This window comes from Solea solea, chromosome 13 (genome assembly GCF_958295425.1).
Source record: "Solea solea chromosome 13, fSolSol10.1, whole genome shotgun sequence".
Taxonomy (NCBI): Eukaryota; Metazoa; Chordata; class Actinopteri; order Pleuronectiformes; family Soleidae; genus Solea; species Solea solea.
The window spans coordinates 5,946,546-5,971,710 of NC_081146.1; the positions used below are offsets into that span (position 1 = coordinate 5,946,546).

General features: G+C 40.8%; 2 protein-coding genes across 2 annotated transcripts; one reads left to right on the forward strand and one right to left on the reverse strand.

Annotated features, from left to right (window-relative positions):
- The first annotated feature begins 678 nt into the window (after positions 1-678).
- On the forward strand, positions 679-15,703 carry vars1 (valyl-tRNA synthetase 1). The gene is made up of 29 exons (XM_058647410.1): positions 679-823; positions 1,291-1,646; positions 2,043-2,186; positions 2,296-2,503; positions 2,589-2,704; positions 2,813-2,888; positions 3,079-3,179; positions 5,649-5,776; positions 5,869-6,033; positions 6,118-6,199; positions 6,281-6,400; positions 7,370-7,478; positions 7,561-7,740; positions 7,874-7,998; positions 8,120-8,223; positions 8,331-8,489; positions 9,863-9,953; positions 10,051-10,156; positions 10,296-10,366; positions 11,419-11,544; positions 11,646-11,750; positions 12,149-12,296; positions 12,502-12,629; positions 12,848-13,003; positions 13,105-13,329; positions 13,470-13,581; positions 14,803-14,978; positions 15,280-15,429; positions 15,517-15,703. The coding sequence occupies exons 2-29, from the start codon at positions 1,293-1,295 to the stop codon at positions 15,583-15,585; spliced, it is 3,834 nt and encodes a 1,277-aa protein (XP_058503393.1). The 5' UTR covers positions 679-823; positions 1,291-1,292; the 3' UTR covers positions 15,586-15,703.
- Positions 15,704-15,782: 79 nt separating this feature from the next.
- abhd16a (abhydrolase domain containing 16A, phospholipase) lies at positions 15,783-24,320 on the reverse strand. Its single transcript, XM_058647411.1, has 20 exons — positions 23,999-24,320; positions 23,377-23,433; positions 23,220-23,286; positions 21,722-21,808; positions 21,426-21,511; positions 21,213-21,286; positions 20,339-20,446; positions 20,112-20,226; positions 19,922-20,023; positions 19,746-19,809; positions 19,602-19,651; positions 19,210-19,333; positions 18,676-18,780; positions 18,524-18,587; positions 18,339-18,395; positions 17,518-17,580; positions 17,331-17,407; positions 17,134-17,232; positions 16,969-17,015; positions 15,783-16,364 (listed from the first exon to the last, which is right to left on the reverse strand). The coding sequence occupies exons 1-20, from the start codon at positions 24,179-24,181 to the stop codon at positions 16,281-16,283; spliced, it is 1,713 nt and encodes a 570-aa protein (XP_058503394.1). The 5' UTR covers positions 24,182-24,320; the 3' UTR covers positions 15,783-16,280.
- Positions 24,321-25,165: the final 845 nt, after the last annotated feature.

Below are 25,165 nucleotides of genomic sequence, written 5' to 3' on the forward strand. Positions count from 1 at the left end.
TGCAAACATCATATGGTGTGCTGATAGCACAGGATACTAAAAACTAGGTAATACTGGCTCCACCTCTGCCACCCATAGATTAGTAGCAGCATTGCACATCAGGGTGTACACCCTGCCTGAAGAAGAAGAGGATGAGAAGAACTGTGATGAAGAATTCAAATCAGATGCATTTGTATAATGCCAAATCACAACATACATAAATACATACATACCCTGAATGTGAGAGAGTAAGTGTGTACAGTGAACAGTATTTTCCCCAGCAGTCTAGGTCTATAGCAGCATAAATATGGTTCAAGTTTCCCTGAGCCTGCTCAAAATATAAGCTTTATCAAAAATGAAGGTTTTAAGTCTAACTTTAAATACAGAGTGTGTCTGTCTCCCGAACTGTCACTGGGCGCTGGTTCCACAGGACAGCAGCCTGGTAACTGAAGGCTCTGCCTCTATTCTACTCTCATGGACTCTGGGAAGTAAGACTGCATTTTTGGAACTGAAGTGATCTGTTGGGATGATAAGGTAAAAATAGTTCTTTAAGGGTCTGATGGGACCTCCATCTACAACTGTGATTATAACAACTATAATAGTAATAATAATATAATAAAATAAAATAAATGTTTTGTTATTATTGCAATAACATAATATTAATATAATCGACTTGCGTTATACTTACTTTCTTACTTTAAAATATAAAGCCGTTTGTGGCCGGAAGTAGCGCAGGAACCCGGAAGTCTTCTTGATTGCATCAGACGCAGGGAGGCGGTGAGACTCATGTGGCTCTGTCGTGTTTGCTAACTTAAGCTGACGTCTCTCTGTGTTTCATTCAAAGGTATGAACAACACTTTTCCAATAATAACACGCTTTTTGTAAAGACTAAATTAAGAACAACTTTAGAACAGCGGCTTTGTGCACTGAGACGTACAAAGCTCTCCGTTTGTGCCAAACTTAGGTTTGGGTTGGTTTGTTAGTTTGCATTGGCTAAAGCTAACTAGCGTGTTTGGTTAGTTTCCTAAAACCTGTGACAGCTGATAGAAACCTGCTTTGCTGGAAGATGGATGGATAGCAGCTGAGCTAAGGAAACAATCGCCTTACATTGCAAAACAGTCTCTGTTTTCCTCACAAGCCTGTTTGTTTACATATTGTAAAACATTCGTTCCTCTTTAAATGCCACGAATAATAAACACACCTATTCCACTGAGGTTTCTAATACTATTCCAGGCATGCTGATTTAGCAGCACTTATATTTAATAGTCAGAACCACTTAACAATGTAGAACCATCACTGTTTCTCCACCAGAGATGGCCACTCTCTATGTGTCCCCCCACCCTGATGACTTCAGGAGCCTTCTGGCTCTCTTAGCTGCAGAGTTTTGTCCTTCATCTCGCCCTCGAACCATCACAGAAAACCCTCCTGCGTCGCTGAATGCCAGAGCCAGACCGACTCTGGTGCTGGGAGCCGGAGAAGGTGACACTGTCCTGAGTGGGGCCAGTGCTGTTGCATGGTATCTGGCCTCTCAGGGGAAGACGTCTGGTGTCGGTGTGAAGCAACAGAGCCAGGTGTGGCAGTGGCTGAGCTTTGCAGACAATGAGCTCACCCCTGTGTCTTGTGCTCTGGTCTTCCCACTGATGGGGGTGATGGGAGTAGATAAGAAGGTGAGATTACTTTGGTATTTATGTGGCTTTTTCCTTGTGCGATAACTGATTTTCTGCATAGCACATATTCTATATTGTAAAACACATTGTAGCCCTGGTTTAAAAAGGCACTAAATAAAGTTCAACTCAAAGTTTGTCATCATCATCAACATCATTATATAATTAAATTGCAGCCTTTGCGATGTACTTATTATATTGTTTCAAACTGTGATTTTAATCTGAAAATTATAAATTGTGTCTCCTTTTATTAACCTTTCTAGTTAGTTACTCTATATTGTGTTTCAGTACTTGTATGATATTTGTACATTTCTACCTATTGTGTTTTCCTTTTTCTTTTACTGGACTATGGGTTCTAAATAAAGTCTAATTTGAATTGTTATACTTGTGCATTTCCAGCTCCAACAGAGTTCACGTGCAGAGTTGCTGCGTGTTCTAAAGGTTCTCAATCAGGCACTGGAACCAAAAACCTTCCTGGTGGGAGAGAGCATCACCCTGGCAGATATGGCTGTTGCTACAGCTATCCTCCTTCCGTTCAAATATGTAAATATGTTCTACAAATATTTCATGTCTTTCTTCGTTGCTTATTATCCTTGATGTCCTAGTTTGAACAAACCAGCTGACCATATTGTAATTTTTTATCTGTTTTAAGGCATTGGAGCCTTCAGACCGGAAGATGTTGGCCAATGTTACCAGGTGGTTTACAACCTGCATTAACCAGCCACAGTTTCTTAAAGTGCTGGGGAAGATCACTCTGTGTGAGAAAATGGCGCCAGTCACACTGGTGGCAGCTGTTGCTTCGGAAGTTAAAGTTGTTAATGGTGGTCCTGCTGCTGATTCTGCAGGAACCACAGATGATGGTCAGTAAGCTCTGTGCCACACTTGATGAATATTTCTTATTTGTGTAACAGCAATCACAATTTTCTGGGATATTTCCTATCTCAGGTCCCCCAAAGACCGAAGCTCAGCTAAAGAAGGAAGCAAAGAAAAGAGAAAAGTTGGAAAAGTTCCAGCAGAAGAAGGATATGGAGGCAAAGAAAAAGACACAGCCAGCAACAGAGGTATAGATGCTCAACTTACACAATCAGAAGTTTCTTGTAAACTTAAGTGCATGTTTGAAAAACAAAAATATAAATCATATGTGTTGTTTGTTTGTTTTTCCTCCTTAGAAAAAAGCCAAACCTGAGAAGAAAGAACTGGGAGTGATCACATACAACATCCCTACTCCTCCTGGGGAGAAAAAAGGTGACTAATGGCAAAAGCAAGATGAGAGTAAATGAAATGGAAAGAATCAACTCATCCTTATTAAGTTGATGTGCAGTTGAGCCCACAAAAAGTTGAAGCCTGTTTGAGACTAAAAAGATGGCCTGCATGAAGTTGACTAAGAACAGTGTAAACCAAAAGTCTATTTTGTCTTTTTCTCTGCTGATGTCAGATGTCATCAGTCCACTTCCTGACTCCTACAGTCCTCAGTATGTGGAGGCTGCATGGTATCCATGGTGGGAGAAGCAGGGACTCTTCAAGCCTGAGTATGGGGTAAGTCATCCTCCTCGTGCAGCATTAACACATTGTATTAAAATATATTTTTAAAACACATTTTCAGAAGAAAATATACATGTATCCATCAGCTGTATTTCACCTAGATAAGCAGTAGGTGGTACACAACTCCATGTCACCACAGAAGAATAAGAAAGTGCAGCTTGATGACTTAAATAAAGATTGCCAGTAATGGGACGTTGTGGTTTCCTCATCAGTCCACACATTCTTCCTCTTGCCTGTGTATCAGCCACTTCTGCTTCTATTGTAGTTCAGTGAAATATGGTCTAAGCATCCTCTTTTATTCGCTGAATCTTTTTCCATTGCACTTATTTGTATATACCTTTTATTGACATACCAACTAGGGCTGCTCGATTATTGAAAAATAATAATAATCATGATTATTTTGGGTCAAAAGTTGAAATCATGATTATTTATTAAATGATTGTACATTGTTGAATTTACCTTAAAATAACTATAAATTATTGTTGGTTGTATATACAGTGCCTTGTGAAAGTATCCGGCCCCCTTGAACTTTTCAACCTTTTGCCACATTTGAGGCTTCAAACATAAAGATATAAAATTGAAATTTTTTGTCAAGAATCAACAACAAGTCGGACACAATCGTGAAGTGGAACGAAATTCATTGGATAATTTATACTTTTTTAACAAATAAAAAACTGAAAAGTGGGGCGTGCAATATTATTCGGCCCCTTTACTTTCAGTGCAGCAAACTCACTCCAGAAGTTCAGTCAGGATCTCTGAATGATCCAATGTTGTCCTAAATGACTGATGATGATAAATAGAATCCACCTGTGTGTAATCAGGTCTCTGTATAAATGCACCTGCTCTGTGATAGTCTCAGGATTCTGTTTAAAGCGCAGAGAGCATCATGAAGACCAAGGAACACACCAGGCAGGTCCGAGATACTGTTGTGGAGAAGTTTAAAGCTGGATTTGGATACAAAAAGATTTCCCAAGCTTTAAACATTGCAAGGAGCACTGTGCAAGCAATCATATTGAAATGGAAGGAGTGTCAGACCACTGCAAATCTACCAAGACCCGGCCGTCCCTCCAAACTTTCATCTCGAACAAGGAGAAGACTGATCAGAGATTCAGCCAAGAGGCCCATGATCACTCTGGATGAACTGCAGAGATCTACAGCTGAGGTGGGAGAGTCTGTCCATAGGACAACAATCACTCGTACACTGCACAAATCTGGCCTTTATGGAAGAGTGGCAAGAAGAAAGCCATTTCTCAAAGAAATCCATAAAAAGTCTTGTTTAATGTTTGCCACAAGCCACCTGGGAGACACACCAAACATGTGAAAGAAGGTGCTCTGGTCAGATGAAACCAAAATTGAACTTTTTGGCCACAATGCAAAACGATATGTTTGGCGTAAAAGCAACACAGCTCATCACCCTGAACACACCATCCCCAATGTCAAACATGGTGGCGGCAGCATCATGGTTTGGGCCTGCTTTTCTTCAGCAGGGACAGGGAAGATGGTTAAAATTGATGGGAAGATGGATGGAGCCAAATACAGGACCATTCTGGAAGAAAACCTGTTGGAGTCTGCAAAAGACCTGAGACTGGGACGGAGATTTATCTTCCAACAGGACAATGATCCTAAACATAAAGCCAAATCTACAATGGAATGGTTCACAAATAAACGTATCCAGGTGTTAGAATGGCCCAGTCAAAGTCCAGACCTGAATCCAATCGAGAATCTGTGGAAAGAGCTGAAGACTGCTGTTCACAAACGCTCTCCATCCAACCTCACTGAGCTCGAGCTGTTTTGCAAGGAAGAATGGGCAAGAATTCCAGTCTCTCGATGTGCAAAACTGATAGAGACATATCCCAAGCGACTTGCAGCTGTAATTGCAGCAAAAGGTGGCGCTACAAAGTATTAACGCAAGGGGGCCAAATAATATTGCACGCCCCACTTTTCAGTTTTTTATTTGTTAAAAAAGTTTAAATTATCCAATAAATTTGGTTCCACTTCACGATTGTGTCCCACTTGTTGTTGATTCTTGACAAAAAATTTCAATTTTATATCTTTATGTTTGAAGCCTCAAATGTGGCAAAAGGTTGAAAAGTTCAAGGGGGCCGGATACTTTCACAAGGCACTGTATCTTTACTCACACTGCGTGTTTAACCCAGGGATTCCACTGGATGAAGACCGGGTCAGGAAGTCAAACACCATTACAATATTAAGTGTTATTTTCACAGTGAAAGCCCATTTTTGGGATAATCGTCTTGTTTCGATTATTTTGTTATTGTAATTGAAACTATTTACTAACTATTAATTTAAACATTAAAGAACAACAATATTAATAAACACCAACCTTTCCACCTCCCTCAAGGGTAGACATTTAAATTTAATTGTTTGTGTTTCCATTTAAGCCTTTTTAATGCCAAGTCAAAATTTGTGTAACAACGTTTCTCCTTCTCTTATTATATTCTGCAGAGGAAGAGCATCAGTGAGCAGAACCCTCGTGGCATGTTCATGATGTGCATCCCACCACCTAATGTGACTGGATCACTTCACCTGGGTCATGCACTTACCAATGCCATTCAGGACTCTCTGACCAGATGGTAACCCACATATAGTCTTTGCAGTTACACCCGTGTGTTCATGCTTGTTGTGGTCTGGAAGTCATGTGTTGAATTGGTATGCTTTATTCCAGGCACAGGATGCGAGGCGAGACCACGCTGTGGAACCCGGGCTGTGACCACGCTGGCATTGCCACACAGGTGGTGGTGGAAAAGAAGCTGAAGAGAGAGAGGGGTATGAGCCGCCATGACCTGGGCCGGGAAAAGTTCATTGAGGAAATCTGGAAGTGGAAGAATGAGTGAGTTGAGGAAGATATCAAAGCTCTTAAGTGCAGCCTAATGCTTGAATAAAACACAATGAAAATGTTGATTTACCTTCATAGGAAGGGAGATCGCATCTACCATCAGTTGAAGAAACTTGGCTCCTCTCTGGACTGGGACAGAGCCTGCTTCACCATGGACCCTGTGAGTTTTCTGAAACCCTTGGACTAAATAGAAGTATGAAATATTCCTCATTCTAATGTCTATTAAATGTTCTCTATCCAGAAACTTTCCTATGCAGTCCAAGAGGCCTTTATCCGCATGCATGAAGAAGGAGTGATCTACAGGAGTAAGAGGCTGGTCAACTGGTCCTGCTCTCTAAATTCTGCCATCTCTGACATTGAGGTAATTTATCTTTTTGTTTGAGAATTTTACACAAGGTCCTTGAGGTTGAGGTTGGACCAAAGACACAAAACAGACACAACAGCTCACAGATGAAGCAATGTCAATTATTTTGTAACAATGGTCTGGTATTTGTTAAACAGTCAACAGTTCTCATAGTCACTACGTTGGATGCAGGAAAATGGGCTTGTCTGAAGCAAAGTCCAACTTCAGACCTGGTATTGACATTTGTCCTGAGCGATCTTATTATAAAGTGCCCAGCGTTAACTAGTCATACCTGGCATTAACACATGCTCTGGATACTGTGACCACATGCTATCAGATCTCTCCCACGCTGTATGTAAACACACACAGTCGTCAGTTCTTTTGTGAGGACAAAATTATGTTTTCAAGAGTCTGACTGTACATTTGTGATTTCTGTCAGTGAGTTTGTGTTGGCGGAGATTGTGTTAATGTATATGTTTACACCAAACAACCCCCAAATGTCTTTTTGTGTCTAGAACTGAAAATACATGTAGGGACGAATTGGTGCGTTCAGACCTGTACTTAGACTTCTCTACTTGTGATCATTCAGGAGTCTGAAAGGATATTATTACCAGATCTGATCAGGGTTGAGTCATTACAGCGAGACACTTTTATGAAAGCATGTTTGAAAAAGCAAGGCTTCACTGGTTAGCTGTGGTGAGTGGTCAAATAGGGGACAAACCAGCAACAGGGTTAGGGTTACTAGAACCAAACACTAGAAGGCTTGTGACCCCAAAAACACCCGTAAATGATTTTGCATATGTGAAGAATCTGTTCATAGAGAATAGGTCCACAGTTGATAAAATGAAAAAAGATTTCATAATTGCTTTGGGCAGGATTAAAATAACATAAGCTGTAATGCAGTGTAGTTTGGGGCACCTGTGACCCTGTCATTAAGGTTGTGACCATGTCATTTTCTCTTGATTACATGATCTGGTTTGTTTGCAGGTGGATAAGCGGGAACTCACTGGCAGGACTCTCTTACCTGTGCCTGGTTACAAAGACAAAGTGGAGTTTGGGGTCCTGGTGTCTTTTGCTTACAAGGTTGATGGATCAGGTGTGTAAACTAATGGGGAAATAATGTTTGAACAAAGGTAAGGTACCTGCCTAAGTAATAAATTTGCATTGTTCTATCTCAGATGAGGAGGTGATTGTGGCCACAACTCGTATTGAGACGATGCTGGGAGATACTGCTGTAGCCGTCCACCCTGCCGACCCCAGATATCAGCATCTGAAGGGGAAAACGGTGCTGCATCCCTTCTGTGACCGCAAGATGCCCATTGTCATGGATGAGTTTGTGGACATGAACTTTGGAACAGGTAGGTTATTATTACAGGAAAAGACTAGTCTGCAGTGTGCTGTGAATAATAAATCATTAAACCAGGCCACTTCCCCTCATTATTGCCTCTTTTCCTCTCACTTTTTTTTACCTCTGCACCATTTTCTGTTCAGGTGCTGTCAAAATCACCCCAGCTCACGACCATAATGACTACGAGGTTGGAGAGAGACACAATCTGGCCTTCATCAACATCTTGGATGAGAATGGCCTGCTCATTAATGTGCCTCCTCCCTTCCTGGTACACTGTCTCATTATCGACCGTCCCAGTGCATTTCCACTGTGACACTTAAAGTCATCCCTCTCCATAGTTTGCCAGGTGTGGCAATTTTATTTCCTAATCTATTCTTTCTGTCCTGTAGGGCATGAAGCGCTTTGAGGCCAGGAAGGCAGTCCTGCAAGCTCTCACTGACAGAGGCCAGTTTAAAGAAATCAAAGATAACCCTATGGTTGTTCCAGTCTGCAGGTATCATTGAATTTATGAGTACCAGTGAAACACATTAGATTTTGTTTATGTCTAGTCATTCTGTTCAGGATCATCTTCTGATTCTCTCTGTGTCTCTATCGCATCAGTCGTTCCAAGGACATCGTGGAACCGCTGCTGAAGCCACAGTGGTATGTGAGCTGCGCAGACATGGGGAAGCAGGCGGCTGATTCTGTTAGAGAGGGACGTCTCAAAATCATCCCTGAGCACCACCTCAAGACCTGGTACAACTGGTTGGACAACATCAGGTAATTGTCATAATTGTCATCATTGTTTTGAACCTCACAATAAAATGGCTGTGTGTTCAGTGTGTAAGAATTAGTGCCATCTAATGGTGAGGTTGAAGCGTGTGGAACTGTGGTGGCCTTCTCATACCAGAGAGGATGTCATTTTTCAAGCATGTTGAGTTGTCCGTCAACTGACAATTTCCCCATAGTTAGAGATGTTACTGACTGTTCTTTGTTGGTTTATGCATCAGATTTATGTGGACAGAGCCATTCTTCATTTGACATGTGCATGCTCTGGTCTGGTTTGTCCATTCAGGCAACACTGTCGCACAAAATGTTGGACTTTGTAAAAGCAAGGCCTCTGTCTAAAGTACACACACAAGCAATTTCTTTAAGGTGGTGATACACCTGTACAAACAGACTTATGGGTAGTGTATCTAATGTCTGCTAATATACCCTCTTAAATGTTACACACTGGACTTTTAAAGATTATTGCCATCGATTAAGCTGCAAGTTGGTTTCTTTATTTATTTGATTAACTTTGTAAAACTTGTATTAATATTTCACAGAATAAAAGGTCTTCATGTTGCTCTTTTTAATGAGTAGCAACCCAAATAATGCTGCAAACATATTATCAAGTTTTAGTTTTTAAATCCCTGAATGGCCTAGCCCCGCCCTACCCCATATTCACCCGCTTGCTCTCTCAGGTCAGCTGATCAGCAGCTCCTGAGTGTGCCTAAAACCAAGCAGAAGCTCAGAGGGGATCGTGCCTTCGCTGTCGCAGCTCCAAAACTTTGGAATGATCTGCCTCTGCACATAAGACAGGCCTCGTCCTTGTCTGTTTTTAAATCCCTCCTTAAAACCCACCTTTTCTCTTTGGCCTTTGACAAAAGAGAAAGCTGTTTTATCTCATTTTGAACCTTTGACTTATTATGACTTTTATTTATTCTGTATAGCACTTTGGTCCACTGTGGTTTGTTTAAAGTGCTTAACAAATAAAGTTGGATTGGATTGGATATCAATTTACCGGTTAATTGATAATTGATCCTAAATTAATCAACTACTTGTATAATCCATTAATCAGTGTGTCGGGTTGTTTTTTTGGTCATTAAAACAAGCAATCTGATTGTTCAGTTTCTTTAATATGCCTATTTTCTGGTTACTTTGCTCCATATAACAAAGAAATCATTAAAACTGAATAAATTTGCTTTGTGTCGAAAACAAATTACATAAACCATAAACAGATTAAAAAATTGTTGTTGCTGAATTAATTTTGTTGACCCACTGCACATATTATCCACTAATTGTTTTAGCTCTGGACAAGAGAACGATATGAATTTTAAGCAGATATGTAGTGAGTCCTTTTAGATGTGATTCATCCATCTTTTTTTCAGGGACTGGTGCATCTCTCGGCAGCTGTGGTGGGGTCACCGTATCCCTGCTTACTTCATCACTGTCAATGATCCTTCTGTGAAACCAGGAGAGGTGAGACGAGGTTCACATGGTTGCTAAAATGTATTTGTGTCTTGTGCTGCTTGTTTTCTCTTCATTTATTTTTCCTCTTTTTGTTTTGGTCCTCTAGGACATGGACGGTCATTACTGGGTGAGTGGGAGAACAGAGGAGGAGGCCAGAGAGAAGGCAGCACAGCGCTTCCATGTGTCTGTGGATAAAATTTCCCTCAGACAGGGTAAGAATATCCAACAAGTTCTACAATTATGATGATGATTATTCAATTGCTTAATGTTATGCGACTGCACAGAGTCATGTGATTTAATGTATTCTACAATACATTCAACCAAACTACATAACCTGTTCCTGTGTTTCAGATGAGGATGTTCTGGACACTTGGTTCTCATCTGGCATTTTCCCCTTCTCTATCTTTGGATGGCCCAATGAGGTAAAAGAGTGAAGTCTTTCTACTGACGCACATGGTACCGTTGTCTCTCTGGTTGCTATTACCATAGACCATATATAAAGAATGAACACAGGTTCTTGGTTTTTCTGGGTTCTTCCTGAATGAAAGGAAGTCGATGGGGAAAATGAGCTACGACTTCACATTTGAAATATGTTTGTAAACATTTTCCTGAAGAGTTAATGGTCTCAATTCATAGTTTCAGTTCTTCTCCAATAGAAAATGATTTCGATTTTGCAAATTATGTTTCAGTTTAGAGAAAAATCCACAAAGTACGGCACATATGAGTGGACACCAGTGCTATTGCCCTGAATACATCTGGTATTGTCCAATGGGAGACTGGGGAAAGGTGACATCACAGAATTTCACAGAGTTTAGATTCTTATAGGTGATGTCACAACTGGTTACTAGTACTAGTAATGTCAATTACAGTAGATGCTCAAGTCTGCTAATTATATAATAAAGTTAACAATGTATAATGTACATGACACTAGTTACACACAGACACAATTGAATAAATAAATAAATAATGTTCTTTAACATTCAGTTTACTCTACAATCCTGTGGTGTTCTGGTCTTGGGTTGCTTCAGTTTTGTGCCCAAAAAACTAGGTCAGCTGATTACCTTAATGTATTGAATGACCAGGTCCTTTGGGCATATTCTAAGATTAAAATGTCAAGGATTCATCAGACTCAAATTGTAATACAATGGTTCAGGGAGCATGAGTCATCGTTTTCACACATGGTCTGTCCACCAGAATTAAACCCCGTTAAGATTCTTCGGGATGCGCGCGAGAAGATATAACACAGTGGTCCAACTCCATCATAAATACGACAATATTTATAATAAGATCTTGGTAATTGAGTAATATTGCGTAAGCTTATTGAAACAATGCCACAGCGAATGCGAGTCATAATCAAAGCTTAAGGCGATCCAACACAAATTGGAAGTGTGACTCTCTTTTTGCCAGGCAGTGTACATTTTAGGTCGTGCAGTTTATATATCTGTAAATGTTTGTGTTTGCAAACTTCTCTTAGTCCGAGGACCTGAACGTGTTCTATCCTGGCACCCTGCTGGAGACGGGCCATGACATCCTGTTCTTCTGGGTAGCTCGTTTGGTGATGATGGGCCTCAAACTGACGGGCAAACTGCCCTTCAAAGAGGTGGGACCTGTCGAAACTGCCAAAATGGCAATGTAGTACACCATATAGTATTAGTTTTATCAAGTGGACATGCTGCTGTAATGAGGTCTTTCATTGTGCAGGTGTATCTGCATGCGGTGGTGAGAGACGCCCACGGAAGGAAGATGAGCAAATCTCTGGGCAACGTCATTGACCCTCTGGATGTCATTACAGGGATCTCCCTCGAGGTACAGCCCTGATCACAATTTGATGCATGTTCAGATACACACAGTCTCCTCCATCTCCCTGTTGGGTTGTCTTTTATATGGTCGCCACACTTTCATTGCTCCTCAGAGGCTCATATTCTTATGTAAGCTTTATTAAGCACCTTTTTTTTTTTTTGCCTCCAACAAGCTTTTATTGAGGTCATCAATCTCTCCACTCGCTGAGAGGTGCTCAGTCAAACATAGCTGGACTGTCCTCTAGAGGGCACTGAATGACTGGTAGTAAACTGCACCTTGCCTGGAATGTTTTTCCTGTAAAGGTGTTTTTTTTTCCTTTTCTTTGTTCAGTAAAGGAGTGTCTCACACACAACATAACACATTTTTCAGTGAGAACATTGCTTTTTATTCTCTCTACCCTCCAGGGTCTTCATGCCCAGTTGATAGAAAGCAACTTGGATCCTCTGGAGGTGGAGAAGGCAAAGCAGGGCCAGAAGTCAGATTACCCAAATGGTATCCCAGAGTGTGGCACAGATGCTCTCCGCTTTGCACTGTGTGCCTACACCAGCCAAGGTGAAGTTGTTTGTCTTGCTGTGTGTTCCTTTCTCCCTTGTTGTGCCTCTATTGGCCCACAGCCTGCACATCTGCTTTGAATTCACAAGATGTATCAAAACACCGGGCTCAAAAAACCCAACCATTTCAGTCCTGTCAGTTGTCAGAAAACTCATCTATTTCTGTGTAAAGTGAATTATTATTTATTCCGTCTTGCGTCCCCCAGGTCGGGATATCAACCTGGATGTCAACCGCATCCTTGGTTACCGTCATTTCTGCAACAAACTGTGGAACGCCGTGAAGTTTGCCATGAAGACTCTGGGAGACAACTTTGTACCTTCAGAGAAAGCCCAGGTGAAACCAGGAGAGAAGAGCATGACTGCTCCATGCTTCTGATTCTTGTTCATTTGGTATCATAAGAATCATATTTTGGGCTTGCAAATGTATTTTTTTGGGGGTGTATAGTTTTCCTGTTTATTATTCATTGACTTAAACACATTGACATCCACCTCTGGAGTCATGTTAACTGAATGAAAACATTTCCTCTTTTTTCATGGTTCTGTTGCACCCAGCTGTGTGGAGATGAGAGTGTGTCAGACAGGTGGATTCTGTCTAGAATGTGTGCTGCTGTGGGCTTGTGTGACGCTGGCTTTAAAGCCTATGACTTCCCAGGGATCACCACCGCCATCTACAACTTCTGGCTGTATGAACTCTGCGATGTCTACCTGGTAAGAAAATAGAAATAGATTATGTGAGGGCATGTCAACAGTCTTTATATGGAACATAACAAAATCCACTACTGTTTTTAACATCTCTTCTCAATGTCCAGGAAAGTGTCAAACCGGTGTTCAGTAAAGCGGAGGAAGACAGCGTCAGCCAGAGACAGGCACTGGTGTGCAGACAGACACTTTACACCTGTTTAGAGGTCGGTCTACGCATTCTGTCTCCTGTGATGCCCTTCGTCACTGAGGAGCTCTACCAGAGGTTACCACGGAGACGGCCTCAGAGCGATCCACCCAGCATCAGTGTCACACCATACCCCGACACTGAGGAGGTGAGTTTGGAAAAGAGAAAAATATCTCTAATAGCAAACTGCCTTACAGGGGCAGGTTTAAACATCATTGACTGTAAATATGACTCACTCAAGTTAATGGTTGTGTGATGTTTCATTAACTTTTACATGATTTGATGTAGTTCTGCTGGCACAGTGAGGAAATCGACCGCGACATGGACTTCATAATGACCGTGATAAAGACGACCCGGTCACTCAGGTCGGACTACAACCTGAACAAGCTCCGGACTGACTGTAAGATGTCACACACATAAACTTAATTATAAGTTAGAAATGACTCTAAAGAAATATCAAATGAATTTGAGGGAGAAACACAAGTATGTTTCTGTGTGTTAGTCTAATGATGCATTTTTGTACATTTCCATACAGTTTTAAGGTGCTGGTACTCTACACTGATGTTTCAAAGCATTCAGCTTTTCTACTGTCATAATAATACAGTTGATAATCCAAGCGTATGTTGAGTTTATGAACCGTACAGCATGAAAACACATTCTACTAATAAATAGCAGATACAGAAGGTAGTGTTGGCTCGGGAAGCTGCAGTCGTGAAACACGACTCACACAGTAATGCGTTGCTAAAAATAATCAAGTGATATATAATATGTAACACGGACGGGGATATTTTTCTGCTTTAAATTGATGTTTCTGTTGTGGCAGATGCATGTACTTATAGCCGTGTTTCCACCAAGTGTAACCGTGCCTTTCAGCTCCCCACAGTAGCGTCTGGAAAAGTAAGCCCTGATCTGATTTGCATTTGCCTCATGGGGTCTATTGGCCAGATGGTGATAGCTACTTAAATGGTGCAACACAGTGTGGCCCACCGATACATTCAACAAAGAAGAAGAATGGGACACATTAAATACTGCTACGTGCTAATCTTATTTGTTTAAAAAGAAAACACAATCAGCTTTAAATCCTCTCTCTCTCTCTGTGTTGTAAAGAATGCCATTTTTAAAAACTTTTTCATCCTGTTGTTGGCCGGTAGTGATGCTTATTTGTTGAATAGACTGCAGTATCTTTAGCACTGCCCTTTAGTGTGGCAAAAAGTGAAGCAGTACTGATTGGTTATTTTTGTACCCTAAACCATGTTTGACAAATAATTGTCAAACATATGGAATTGAATCCAACTTTACCACTTGGTAGAAACAAAGCTTTTGACTTACACAAGGTATTATTAGGATACGAAAAGTCACCAAACCTATGGATGGTTCAAAATGAACTTTATTAAAACAGACCACAGGTATTCACTGATGAGGAACAACGGTAAAACCACTCACTGTTAATGTTGGAACTTGTATTTGTTGCTGTTGTAAAGAGACACAAAAAGCTGCTATCAGCATACACACATATGTTCTAACCTTTTACATGAGTGTTCAGGGCAATTTAATCCGTAATGCATGTCGTCAGTTAGATACTGTGACGTTGGCTAACCTTCAGTGTGCACTCCTCTCTCAGGTTATCTCCAGTGCATAGACTCGACAACAGCGTCCCTGGTGCAGAAGTACAGTCTGCAGATTCAGACCTTGACGTATTCTCAGGCCGTCATCTCTCTGACAGCTAACCAGCCTGTCCCTGAGGGCTGTGCTGTGGCTATTGCCTCTGACAGATGTACTGTCAACCTTTTGCTCAAGGTGAGGGCTGGTAATCTGCTCAGCTGTGTTTGGTCCCTCCCATCTGTGATGTGCAAATACATTAGTCTTGGATTGGTTTAGCTGCCCCAGACGTGAGACACTAACCACGTGTCACTCATTGACTTTATTTGTTTAGACGAACATTACCTGAATTAGAGCAGTTAAAAAAGAGCACAATGCACATACTGGGAATACTATTGAAGCAGATTTGCTCCATTTCAATAATAATAATATTTCCTCTGTGACTTGAAATAACCTCATAAATGTTGCCCTGAACTTCACCTCTGTCGTCTTCCCACAGGGTCTCATTGACGTGGAGAAGGAGGTAGCGAAGCTGATGACAAAGCAATGTGACTTGGAGAAACAGATAGAGAAACTGAAAGACAGGATGATGAAGAACGACTACAAGGAGAAGGTGCCAGTGAAGGTGCAGGAGCAAGATGCAGAGAAGGTGGGATAAATGAATTTAATTGGCAGGGTTTCTCTGGGAGTGAAAGGTGTGAATAGCAGGTAAATAATCACTTCCTTTTCTCCGCAGCTACGACAGAGCCAAACCGAACTTGAGAAAGTGAACGAGGCTGTGAGCAACTTCAGGAAAATGATGTAACTTTACACCGCAGCGTGATGGAATTAGGATTTATTTCCACTTCTTTCAAGCTAATTTTCATAGTCCAAGATGAGTTTGGTGAGAAGGGAATTCAAATAAAGCTTAGATCATGATCGTCTTCAGTCGTGTATTCTCCTGTTAATCACTGCTTTACTGTTTGTTAAACATTTTATTCAGCAATGAACAAATTAAGTCCATTATGTCAAATATTTTATTCAGCATATTTATTAGAACATTTTAGAATACAACTTTGTTCATAGAGATAATGGCCACAGAAAAAAAAAGTTTGGCTGCATTTTTTAAAGATTAAAACATCATTATAAGAAATTCTAGTGAATGTATTTCTCTTTATAGTTGCTTCTTTATAAATACAGCCAAAGAAAACAATGGAAGGAGTGAGTGACGGCTTGTTCTTCTACCTAAAATGCATCCCTTTCTTACAGTGGAAAAAGTATGATGTAATTAACCTTAAAATAAAAAGATGTGCCATATTTTACATGTGAGGGCGTAGTAGACCAGATCTTTCCAAATCCCTCCACAGCATCACTATAGATAACAAATCTGTCTTAGAGAGAGGGATCAGGAAGAAAACCACAGTAATACATTCACAACATGCTTGGAACACGCGCTGACCACGGGCCATCCAAACCCTCTGCTGCTCTTTTCCTCTCCTCCCTCGTCCTCCCTCCTCTTCTCTACAGTCTCCAGGGTGCGTGAAACTCGGAGGCGGGTAGAGGAGTGCAGTGTGTCGTTTCAAAGTTTCGCATGTACTTCCGTGCCTGAGAGAGAAAGAGGAGAGACGGCGGAGGACGGAGGAGGAATGGCAATGAGAGGTGTGGGAGGGCAATGAAAAAAAAACCCAGAAGTGCACAGCTTGATTATATTAAGTTTGGTCTGTCTGGCTCAGTGCCTACAAATCTCGCCCATCTCTTAAGGGTTTACAAGGAGGTGAATCACGTCCAATTCAGAAGGCATTACCAGGGGAGGGAAAGCATAGCATTAGCTGTAATTGATGGCACTCCTCTTGTTTGATGTTAAATGACTTCAATAAGCTGAGCGTGGTGAAATATATTACACCAGTCAACCTGAGAGCACAGGTGAGCTGGTTTCTATGGCAACCAGAAAAGTGTTTCTCAGTGGTAATGATGTCTGCAAGTAGCTGAGGTTTTTTTTTTTTTGAGTGCAAGAGAAGGGGGAGGGAAAGCCTACAGCAACAACATTGGGTTTATTAGAGATACAGGAAATTAGACTTGAAGATGAAGGGAATCGCCATTAGAATATGGAAAAACTAGACGATAAAGACGACAGGTGGCTTCCTTTTGACCCAGACAGTGTCCACACGCTAAGACTGAGTGCAAGGTTATCAACAGATTGTTTACTTACCAAGAAAAGAGCCAGCTGCCGCCTTCCCTCTAGAGTCATATCTTCACCTGGTAACAGTAAGGGAGTGAGTCGATACACAGACACTGAGGTGGTAGATGTAGCTCGGAGGACTGTGCCGTGTGCAGTCTTATTTTCCTAGTAAATGTGAAAGGACCCGGGGCTTACCAACGCTCCATGGAAACACCGCATCTCTGTCGGCCTGATAGGACTGCAGCACCGACACACACCAGTCATCGTCCACTTCGTAACCACTGTACACAGATGCTGCAGGGGCAAGAGTGAGGCAGCATTACATACACACCACTGCGTTTTATTTCCTCCCGTCATTAACTCTGTTTTACATAAACGTGAAACACACAAACCTTCCTCTAGGTGATTGGAGGCTCCCAGCCACTGCCTGACCACTCTGATCCCTTCATCTGTCATTATTTTGGGGTACCTGTGGCAGGAACATAGCTTCACCACTTAAACATGTGTCACTCCATTAGTCCTAATAGACGGAGCGTATGCATAAGTTAGAAGATTGATGTTATACAGCATGAGACTCGCCTGAACTGCAGCAGCTTGAGCAGCAGGTTGTTGCCTCTGTTGGACATGACGTCCTCTGGACCCCTGTAGAATAATATACAGCGTACTGGTCAACAGTTTGCATCTAAGAGCAGTCTTAAATAGTAATTTTTCAGTTAAGCAGCAGTAAGGTGAACCCAGACATGGTGTTTTGTTGTTTTGATCATTAGCCTTTATGCATCTATAGACATCTATAGAGCAGTGCTGCCTGTGACTGAGCAGATGGAGAGAGGGAGACATGCGGCAGCGAGCAGCTGATGGTTGATGCACTCCTAAGTCCTCCAGCTGATTTTGACAGAATTATGAACAAATGTAATATTTACCGCTCTGCTAGTTCTCCGTTCTTTTACAAGAACTCTAAAAATGTGTGTTTAAATCGGAGACTATTCCATTGCATCAGTGCGAGCACAGACAGATGGTTGGGATGGTTTTCTTTTGAATTTTAATTCTCTTAAAAGAGAAAATTATGTTGTTTTTATGTTATTATTCCCCCCCCCACCCCTACTGTTAAGTAGTGACTGAAAAGACTAAGCACAAGGAACTGATGTGTTTTTCCACTCTGTGGTTTATCGTTTTATTTGTGTAAGTGGACGACATTTGTTTGTTTCTAATGAGGTTAAATTCCCTTTTAATTTGCTTTGGCCAAATGAAATCAATTATAAAGAATAAGTCTATCTACTGCTATTTTCAAACTTTTGGCGGAATATTCGCATCCATCGTCAATTTCAACTGATTTGAACTGAATTTCAAAATTCTGTGCTTCTCTATACGAGAGGATTCAAAACTGGACTGTGGAGACTTACGTTGTGGTGATGATCTCATCTTTAGTTCTCCTTATCAGCAGGACTGGTCCCTGGTACCTGAAGGAAGAGGAGGAAGTGTGTTAGTCATCAGCTGTTATCACTGTGAGCTATGAGACATTGTGTAATGTTCAATGATGCAGACTTTTACATTTATTACTGGTTTCACAACAACATCTCCCACTCACTTGAGAAGCTGATCTGCGTTGTTCAGGTTCATGTACTGTCTGACTGTGTGTTGGACCAACGGTCCTGAGGGAGAACAAACCGGTCACATGTTCAAACAAAACCATCCAATGCAAAACAACAGTGTTCACAACCTTAAACCTCTGGTACTCACTCCAGCTGTCAGGCATGACCTTTAGGGCCAGAGGCAGGAGGTCATCAAATGAAGCGTCCAGCACCAGTGATTGGACCTCTGGGTATGACATCGCAGCCCAACTGGCTGAAAAAGGAAGAAAACAAAGAGCAAGGATAAGAAGAATCAGGAAGGAAAGACGACATGTTTCATGTTCACAGCATAACCAGTCCAGTGTGTAACATTATCAACCGTAAGTACTATATGTAAGAGTAACATTGCTTTAAAATAAAAGTTGCTTGATTTTCATATTATCTGCACTTCAGGGCAAGGGCCTTGCTTTATGGAGGCCACAAATGGACGTGCAATACGTGTTTTTTTGAAGAAGAGGCTTACTGCAGAAATGAAGAACGGGCCATCCACGTAAAAACATGGCAGAGAAAATGGGTTGAGAGCATATTCTACATCCTATCCGGTATGTAAAGGCCACCAAAGTTCCATGATTTACTTGAGCAAGTGCTATAACCCCTGTTTATTGCCCTCACTTAGTTGACAGTCATGTGTAGTTGTGTGTACCTGTGAATCCTCCTATGGACCAGGCATATATGATAATTTCACTGAGCTGGAAGCCCAGTTGATGTGTTGCAAACTGGATCACAACATCCATGGCATTGGCCTCATTCTGAGGGAATGGTACTCCCTGGCAAAAAGATAAAACAGTACAAATTTTCTTTTTGCATTTTAACAAAATGTCACAACAGACAAGTTACCTTTGATACAGATTTACAATATTTGAATTCCACCCTAAAGATCTAACTGATTGCACTTGCCCTCTTGTGCAACACTGCAGTGCTTAGCTGAAACCAGAATATCAACATACTGTTCTTCCCTACAGCGCTCTTTGCTCAGACTAAGTGAAGCAAAGGTTTAGAAATACATGCAGTACAAAATATGAAAACACTGCTTACTGTACTCCCACCAAAGCCAGGGTGATTCCAGCCCAGCACAGAGTAGCCACCTGCAACGCACATCAGCAACAACTGCATCCATGATTCTAATTCAGAAATGTCAGCCTGATGGAAAAGTCTAGAAAAAAGTTGAAAATTCCTCACCCTCCAGTGGAGTGTTCATGCAGCCCACCTCATAGAAGCCTGCGTTCCCCTCACAGCAGATGACCTGTGACACAATTCATACATTTACATACAAGAACCATCTTTAATGTCACTTATGTTTTGTTAAATCCCAGAACAAGCCCAGGTCACAGGCACTAATCTCTGCAGACATTTACCAGAGTCCTGCCTCTCTGTCCTCCATCTTTCCGTCGATCCACAAACATGGTGTCGATCTCATTACCATCACAGGCCACTAGCTTGTTCCGTTGGCCATCAAACTGTGACGAAAGGAAGAGAATTTAACAAGGAACGATGATAGGTATTCGATTAAATGAGTACATACGGTGAACGTGCTCATTAATTTACCTCTTCTATTAACTTGGCCTGGCCTTGCTGGAGCATGGGCCTCATGGCTTTCTGCAGTAAACCTACAGAACCAGGGTACAGCATTCTTCTCCCAAATGAGTGAACGATGAGATAACTGCAGAGGAAGATAACAGACATGAGGTCACTAGTAGTAACCAAATACTACTGTGTTTTTACTGGAAACACGGTGAAGTTCTTGAGACCATGCTGTTACCAATTACATTTACCTGATGATGTGGCATGGCAGAGTGCGGACTGAGTGGAGGACACTATCTGCTGCTCCTCTTAATCTGGGCTCTGGCTTCAGCAGAGAGACGCCAGCCCTGGACAGTTTCCTGTCACACACACACACACACACACACACATTCAAACGCCTGTGAGTGGATTTATTTAGTGTAATTGGCCTTTTGTACAGCAGCTTTCTTTTTGACAGGTTATAGAGGGAAAATGACAAGTGTAAATAATCAAGTGAATCAAATGTCTGAGCTTCATTTAGCTTTCTCAGTTTCAAAAAACATGTTGGTTCACTGTCACACTGTTCTGACTTGGGCCTAGTCTATACGTAGATTTGTATTTTTTTTCTCCCTCTGGTTTTAAAAATAATCCTGTCCACACATGCTAAGATCTCAAAAAACATCTTTGTTCACATGGAAACCCACTGTTAAGTCACATAGAACTGCTACCTGTCCCTGTAGGCAAACAGATAGCAGAGTTGAGCTATTCCTCAACATCACGTGATAATACAAAGTGAACAAAGCATCCGACGCAATTACACAATTCGCCTCAAGAAAACAAATGCAATGATATCACAAAGTGATATCAAACACAGGAGAAAACGTCATGTAAATGGAGCTCTTACAATTCTTAAACCAAAGCTTGTATGTGTATGAAAGGCCAGACAGTGCACTTTTCAAAAACACTTGCCTGCATAGAGACAGGGCCTTGAATTAAACATAGCCATCGTTAATGAGATCAGTAACACCTGAGTTTTTTCCTGTGTCAAAATGGCTGCTGTGCAAGTGACTGCACTCAAAGTGATTGTTCAGCTCTACAAAGCTCTGTTTGGAAAAGCAGTGAACGGATAAGAGACCGAATACTCACGGAGTGCCCGCCTCTGTCCAGCTGAAATCTGAGGGCCAGTGCAAGAAGTCAAAGTCATAACATCTCAGCTTTTTCTTAAAAGAAAGCACAAACAATTTGTTAAGTTTAGATTTAGTGTTTTAATAAATAGCACCACAATCATCAAGAGGACAGAGTCTGAACAAATACAGTCCTAAGGGTGAGTACCTTATGTTTATGTTGCTTTGATCTCACCTTGTTTGCTGGTGTGTTGTTCTTTTTGGTTTCCTCAAGAATAGAGATAAACTGAAGATAGTCAGTGTTCCTCCATCTTTCCCATCCTGGGGGGAAAACGGAAAGAGGAAACGAGTGAGGAAAAGAAAGTGAAAATAGCGACACAAGTTTCGCAAAACTTAGTACACTTAGTGGTAGCAGATCTTGTGTAACTGGAATGTTAAATAGGTCATTGGCATGCATATACAGCATTATGTTATAAAGGGTTACATTAAATTTGAGCAAGTCTGACCAGTTGTTGAGTTCTGTGGGCTCACCTCTTAGAAAGGCCACTCCTAGAAGACACACCAGCACAGTTCCCACATACTGACTCACTGGAACCAACTTACTGCTGCAGATGTAACCTAAAAATAAATGAAGCAATAAATGTACATAACCCCCACATGTCCACCAGGCGTGAGCCCCATTAACAATTACCAGCACAGAGATTTACAGTCTGACGTTTTCCCCAGAAGCATGTACATAGATCAATATCAGAAGCTCAATTAAACATTAAGCAGTAGCACACAACCTCAAGTAATTACTTTCTATTGATGTGCGGTCTAACTGATTGATACACTTGAGTAACTTTATATTAATCTCACTTGTAGGACATCAGTACCAAAAACTCAACCCACAGTAGTAGTTTGTCTAACATTATAAAGAAGAATGCCACCCAAGAAGAAAAACTTCTAGTAAAACGTGTCACGTTAATGTCCTTGGACTAACAAAGCAGTCTCTTATGATTGATTCTACTCACAAAGCTGTTTAACAGTTACTGGAGAAGGCATTGGGAATAGAGTTGATATAATACAATCGACTGATGTTCACTGCTGACCATTACACTGCTTTATTCTGTTTAGACCTGTTTATGTATGAAACCAAAACCTTTTCCAATTAAATATACCCAGTCCTAATTAAAACTTGATCTATATATCTTCTGTCCCCCACTGAAACATCACCTCTTTAGTTTAAATATCAAAACTACTTTAACAAATTTGATCAAAATTGATCAGAAAATATCAGTAAATGTCACATTTACACAGAATGCAGCCAATCATATTAAATGTACATACATGTAACTGTAGGGGCAGCAAATTCTCACACTTGATGAGCTATTCCTAACAACCTATAAACCAAGGTCAACCAATCAATATGGGTTTCTCTATGGCTAATGCTGGAGCTGTTATAATGTAATATGCCAGATTTGTTTGAGCAGTTTTCGTTTTAGCTTCCCCAGATAAAACATCGAATTTTAACAAATGACACGTAACATTAATTATCTTAAATAAACATGTATTAAAACAACACTTGTGATCTGTATCCAATCTGCATTTTGTCTCTACACTGCATTTATATTTTAAATAAGAATATATGAACTAAATAAAACATACAGTACAAGCTCTATTACATAATGTTTGTATGAAAAATAAAGTTTTGTACAAGGTTCCAAGAAGACATTTAGTAATAATTAGGTAAGAGCCAATATTATGATATGCAGTATCTGTGTAATACTAGTCAACATTACTGTGTCTGACAGCGGAAGTAAAAAAAAACCCCATCGAATCTAATATAAACCAAAAAGCCCTAAATATTCACATAAATGCTTCATTAAGCACAGGCTGTAAGGAGAGACAGGATGAGAGAGAAAACATAACTGCCACACTTTAAAACGAAAGCAAAACAGGCGAGCAAGCTACCTGATAGCTCTACCACAATTGTAAAATCTAGCATTAAAAACAGGCTTTAATAAGTGAATTGAATAAATGAACATACCTTTCCTGTACAGATAGCAGAGGAGGATAGGAGAACTGTAGTAGGACAGGGACCATATTGCTGAAGCCTGAGGGTACACACGCATTATTTGACTAACTATCATTATTGTTAATACTATTATTTCTGTCCAGACCACCAGTCACAAGGATATACTGACCCAGCCGAGGATGCTGTCGGTGTGTTTCTCGAGACTCCTGGGTTGGTAGTTCCATCCCTGCGGAGGAACACAGAGGAAAGTGTTCCCACTATGAGCACTGCTGCGGCTAACGTTAGCTTAGCATGTGGCACTAACTGTCATGTAAATATAACCGGTAAACGGTTACAGCACACACTGTACAACGTAGCTTCTGTGAGACTTAACATGTGCGCATGTTTCTCGTCATCATTCGTTCGTTTTCACGTCCTTTCTCTTCATGTCTTGACTTACTTTCACTCATTTTTACCTGCTTTCCAGCTCCCATTAGCACAACCTACCCGATGTCATTCCTAGACAAAGCTACATTTAGTCTGGCTGCAGCCGTGACGGTTTGAATAAAAACACACTGCACACGTGAACACAATGTGTTGACTAGCGCTTGTCTTTCATTCATTAATTCATTCATTAATTCATTCATTTATTGACAGTAAGTGTCACCGCGGCTGGGACTGCACCCCTTCAATAACGAACACCTGACACTTCCGGCCCGAAGCAGCACAGAGGCTAATGTCATTAAATACAGCTCAATGTACACACTCGTTTGTCGTTAAACAGAAACAATAAGACAGACGAATATTCATACCCTTCTTCCCACTCGGCTCTCGGGTCGAGACTGGTCTGGTGAGCGGTGGATTCGTTGCAGATGAGGCCCTAAAACACAGCGTAACCACAGCCAGCCAGCCATTCTTCCACTAGTACGTCGTCTACGGAAGCTTCTACTGACCATTAATCTCAAGCGCGAAAGGAAAAATATAGTAGTAGTCATAATAATTACAAAAAAACGACTACCACAGCAATAACAAATTATCAACCACACATCAAAAACCACGTGTTTTAAGATTACGTGCGTGGTGAAAATACATTTATTTAGTAATGTTATTGTCAAATTATATCATTTAGTCATTTGTCATTTAGTAACTGGAGCAAAGCACATTTACTACATTGTACATATGCTAAATATTTAATTTGGCTGAAATAGAAAATGTATTATAAGTGCTGTATTATTAATTGTACTTATCTAAAGGCTCTGACTTCTTCCACAACTGTTGACTGTTAAAAATGGCCTTAGATGTATAATACACTTGCCATTAAATACTTCAAAGGATAGTGGGGTTTTTTTAAGCAGGGGTGTATGAGGTTCTTATGTGCAGTCAGTGGGTTTTATACATTTGATAGCATTCAGCTCATTGTCTGTTTGAAAATGGGGATTGGAGAACAGGACACCATTTGTGCATTGATCTGATGTGAACAGGGGACAGCAGAGAATATGTGTTGTAGCCCTTTAAAAGAATATTTTCAGAGGTCAAGCAGAACACAACATTCATACATGCACAATGTACTTTTCCCATTTTTGATTGACTGCCTGTGTACAGAACATTTTTGGAAAAGGTAAACAGGTTTTTGCCATAAACCTCTGTCGGTGTGTTCCAGTTCCCCAATCTCTCTCCAAACAGACAACATGCTAAGCACGGTCTGGTTTATGAAACACAGACTATGCATAAAAACATCAAACACCCAATAAAAAACTTTCCCTTTGACAAAATTGTAACATCAATGTACAAAACGAGATCAGGACAATATAATACAGAGACTGAAACACATAAGGAACAATTTAGAGCCTCTTCTCAAAGCATGACATTAAAAAAGCATTATTAATAATAATAATAATAATAATAATAATAATTAATGATGATAATAAGTTAAAGAACAATAGCTAAGTATGTAACAGTGAGAAAACAAGTGAGCCGTG

What these genes read in the sequence shown, in the direction of transcription:
- vars1 (XM_058647410.1), top strand. Translation starts at nt 1,293, where the DNA reads ATGGCCACTCTCTATGTGTCCCCCCACCCTGATGACTTCAGGAGCCTT. An exon ending in TAAAATTTCCCTCAGACAGG is followed by an intron (nt 10,157 to 10,295) that starts GTAAGAATATCC and finishes CCTGTGTTTCAG; the next exon opens with ATGAGGATGTTCTGGACACT. An exon ending in GAACAAGCTCCGGACTGACT is followed by an intron (nt 13,582 to 14,802) that starts GTAAGATGTCAC and finishes CTCCTCTCTCAG; the next exon opens with GTTATCTCCAGTGCATAGAC.
- abhd16a (XM_058647411.1), bottom strand. Translation starts at nt 24,181, where the DNA reads ATGACTACTACTATATTTTTCCTTTCGCGCTTGAGATTAATGGTCAGT. An exon ending in AGAGCCGAGTGGGAAGAAGG is followed by an intron (nt 23,434 to 23,998) that starts GTATGAATATTC and finishes GTTCCTCCGCAG; the next exon opens with GGATGGAACTACCAACCCAG. An exon ending in CCGACAGCATCCTCGGCTGG is followed by an intron (nt 23,287 to 23,376) that starts GTCAGTATATCC and finishes GTGTACCCTCAG; the next exon opens with GCTTCAGCAATATGGTCCCT.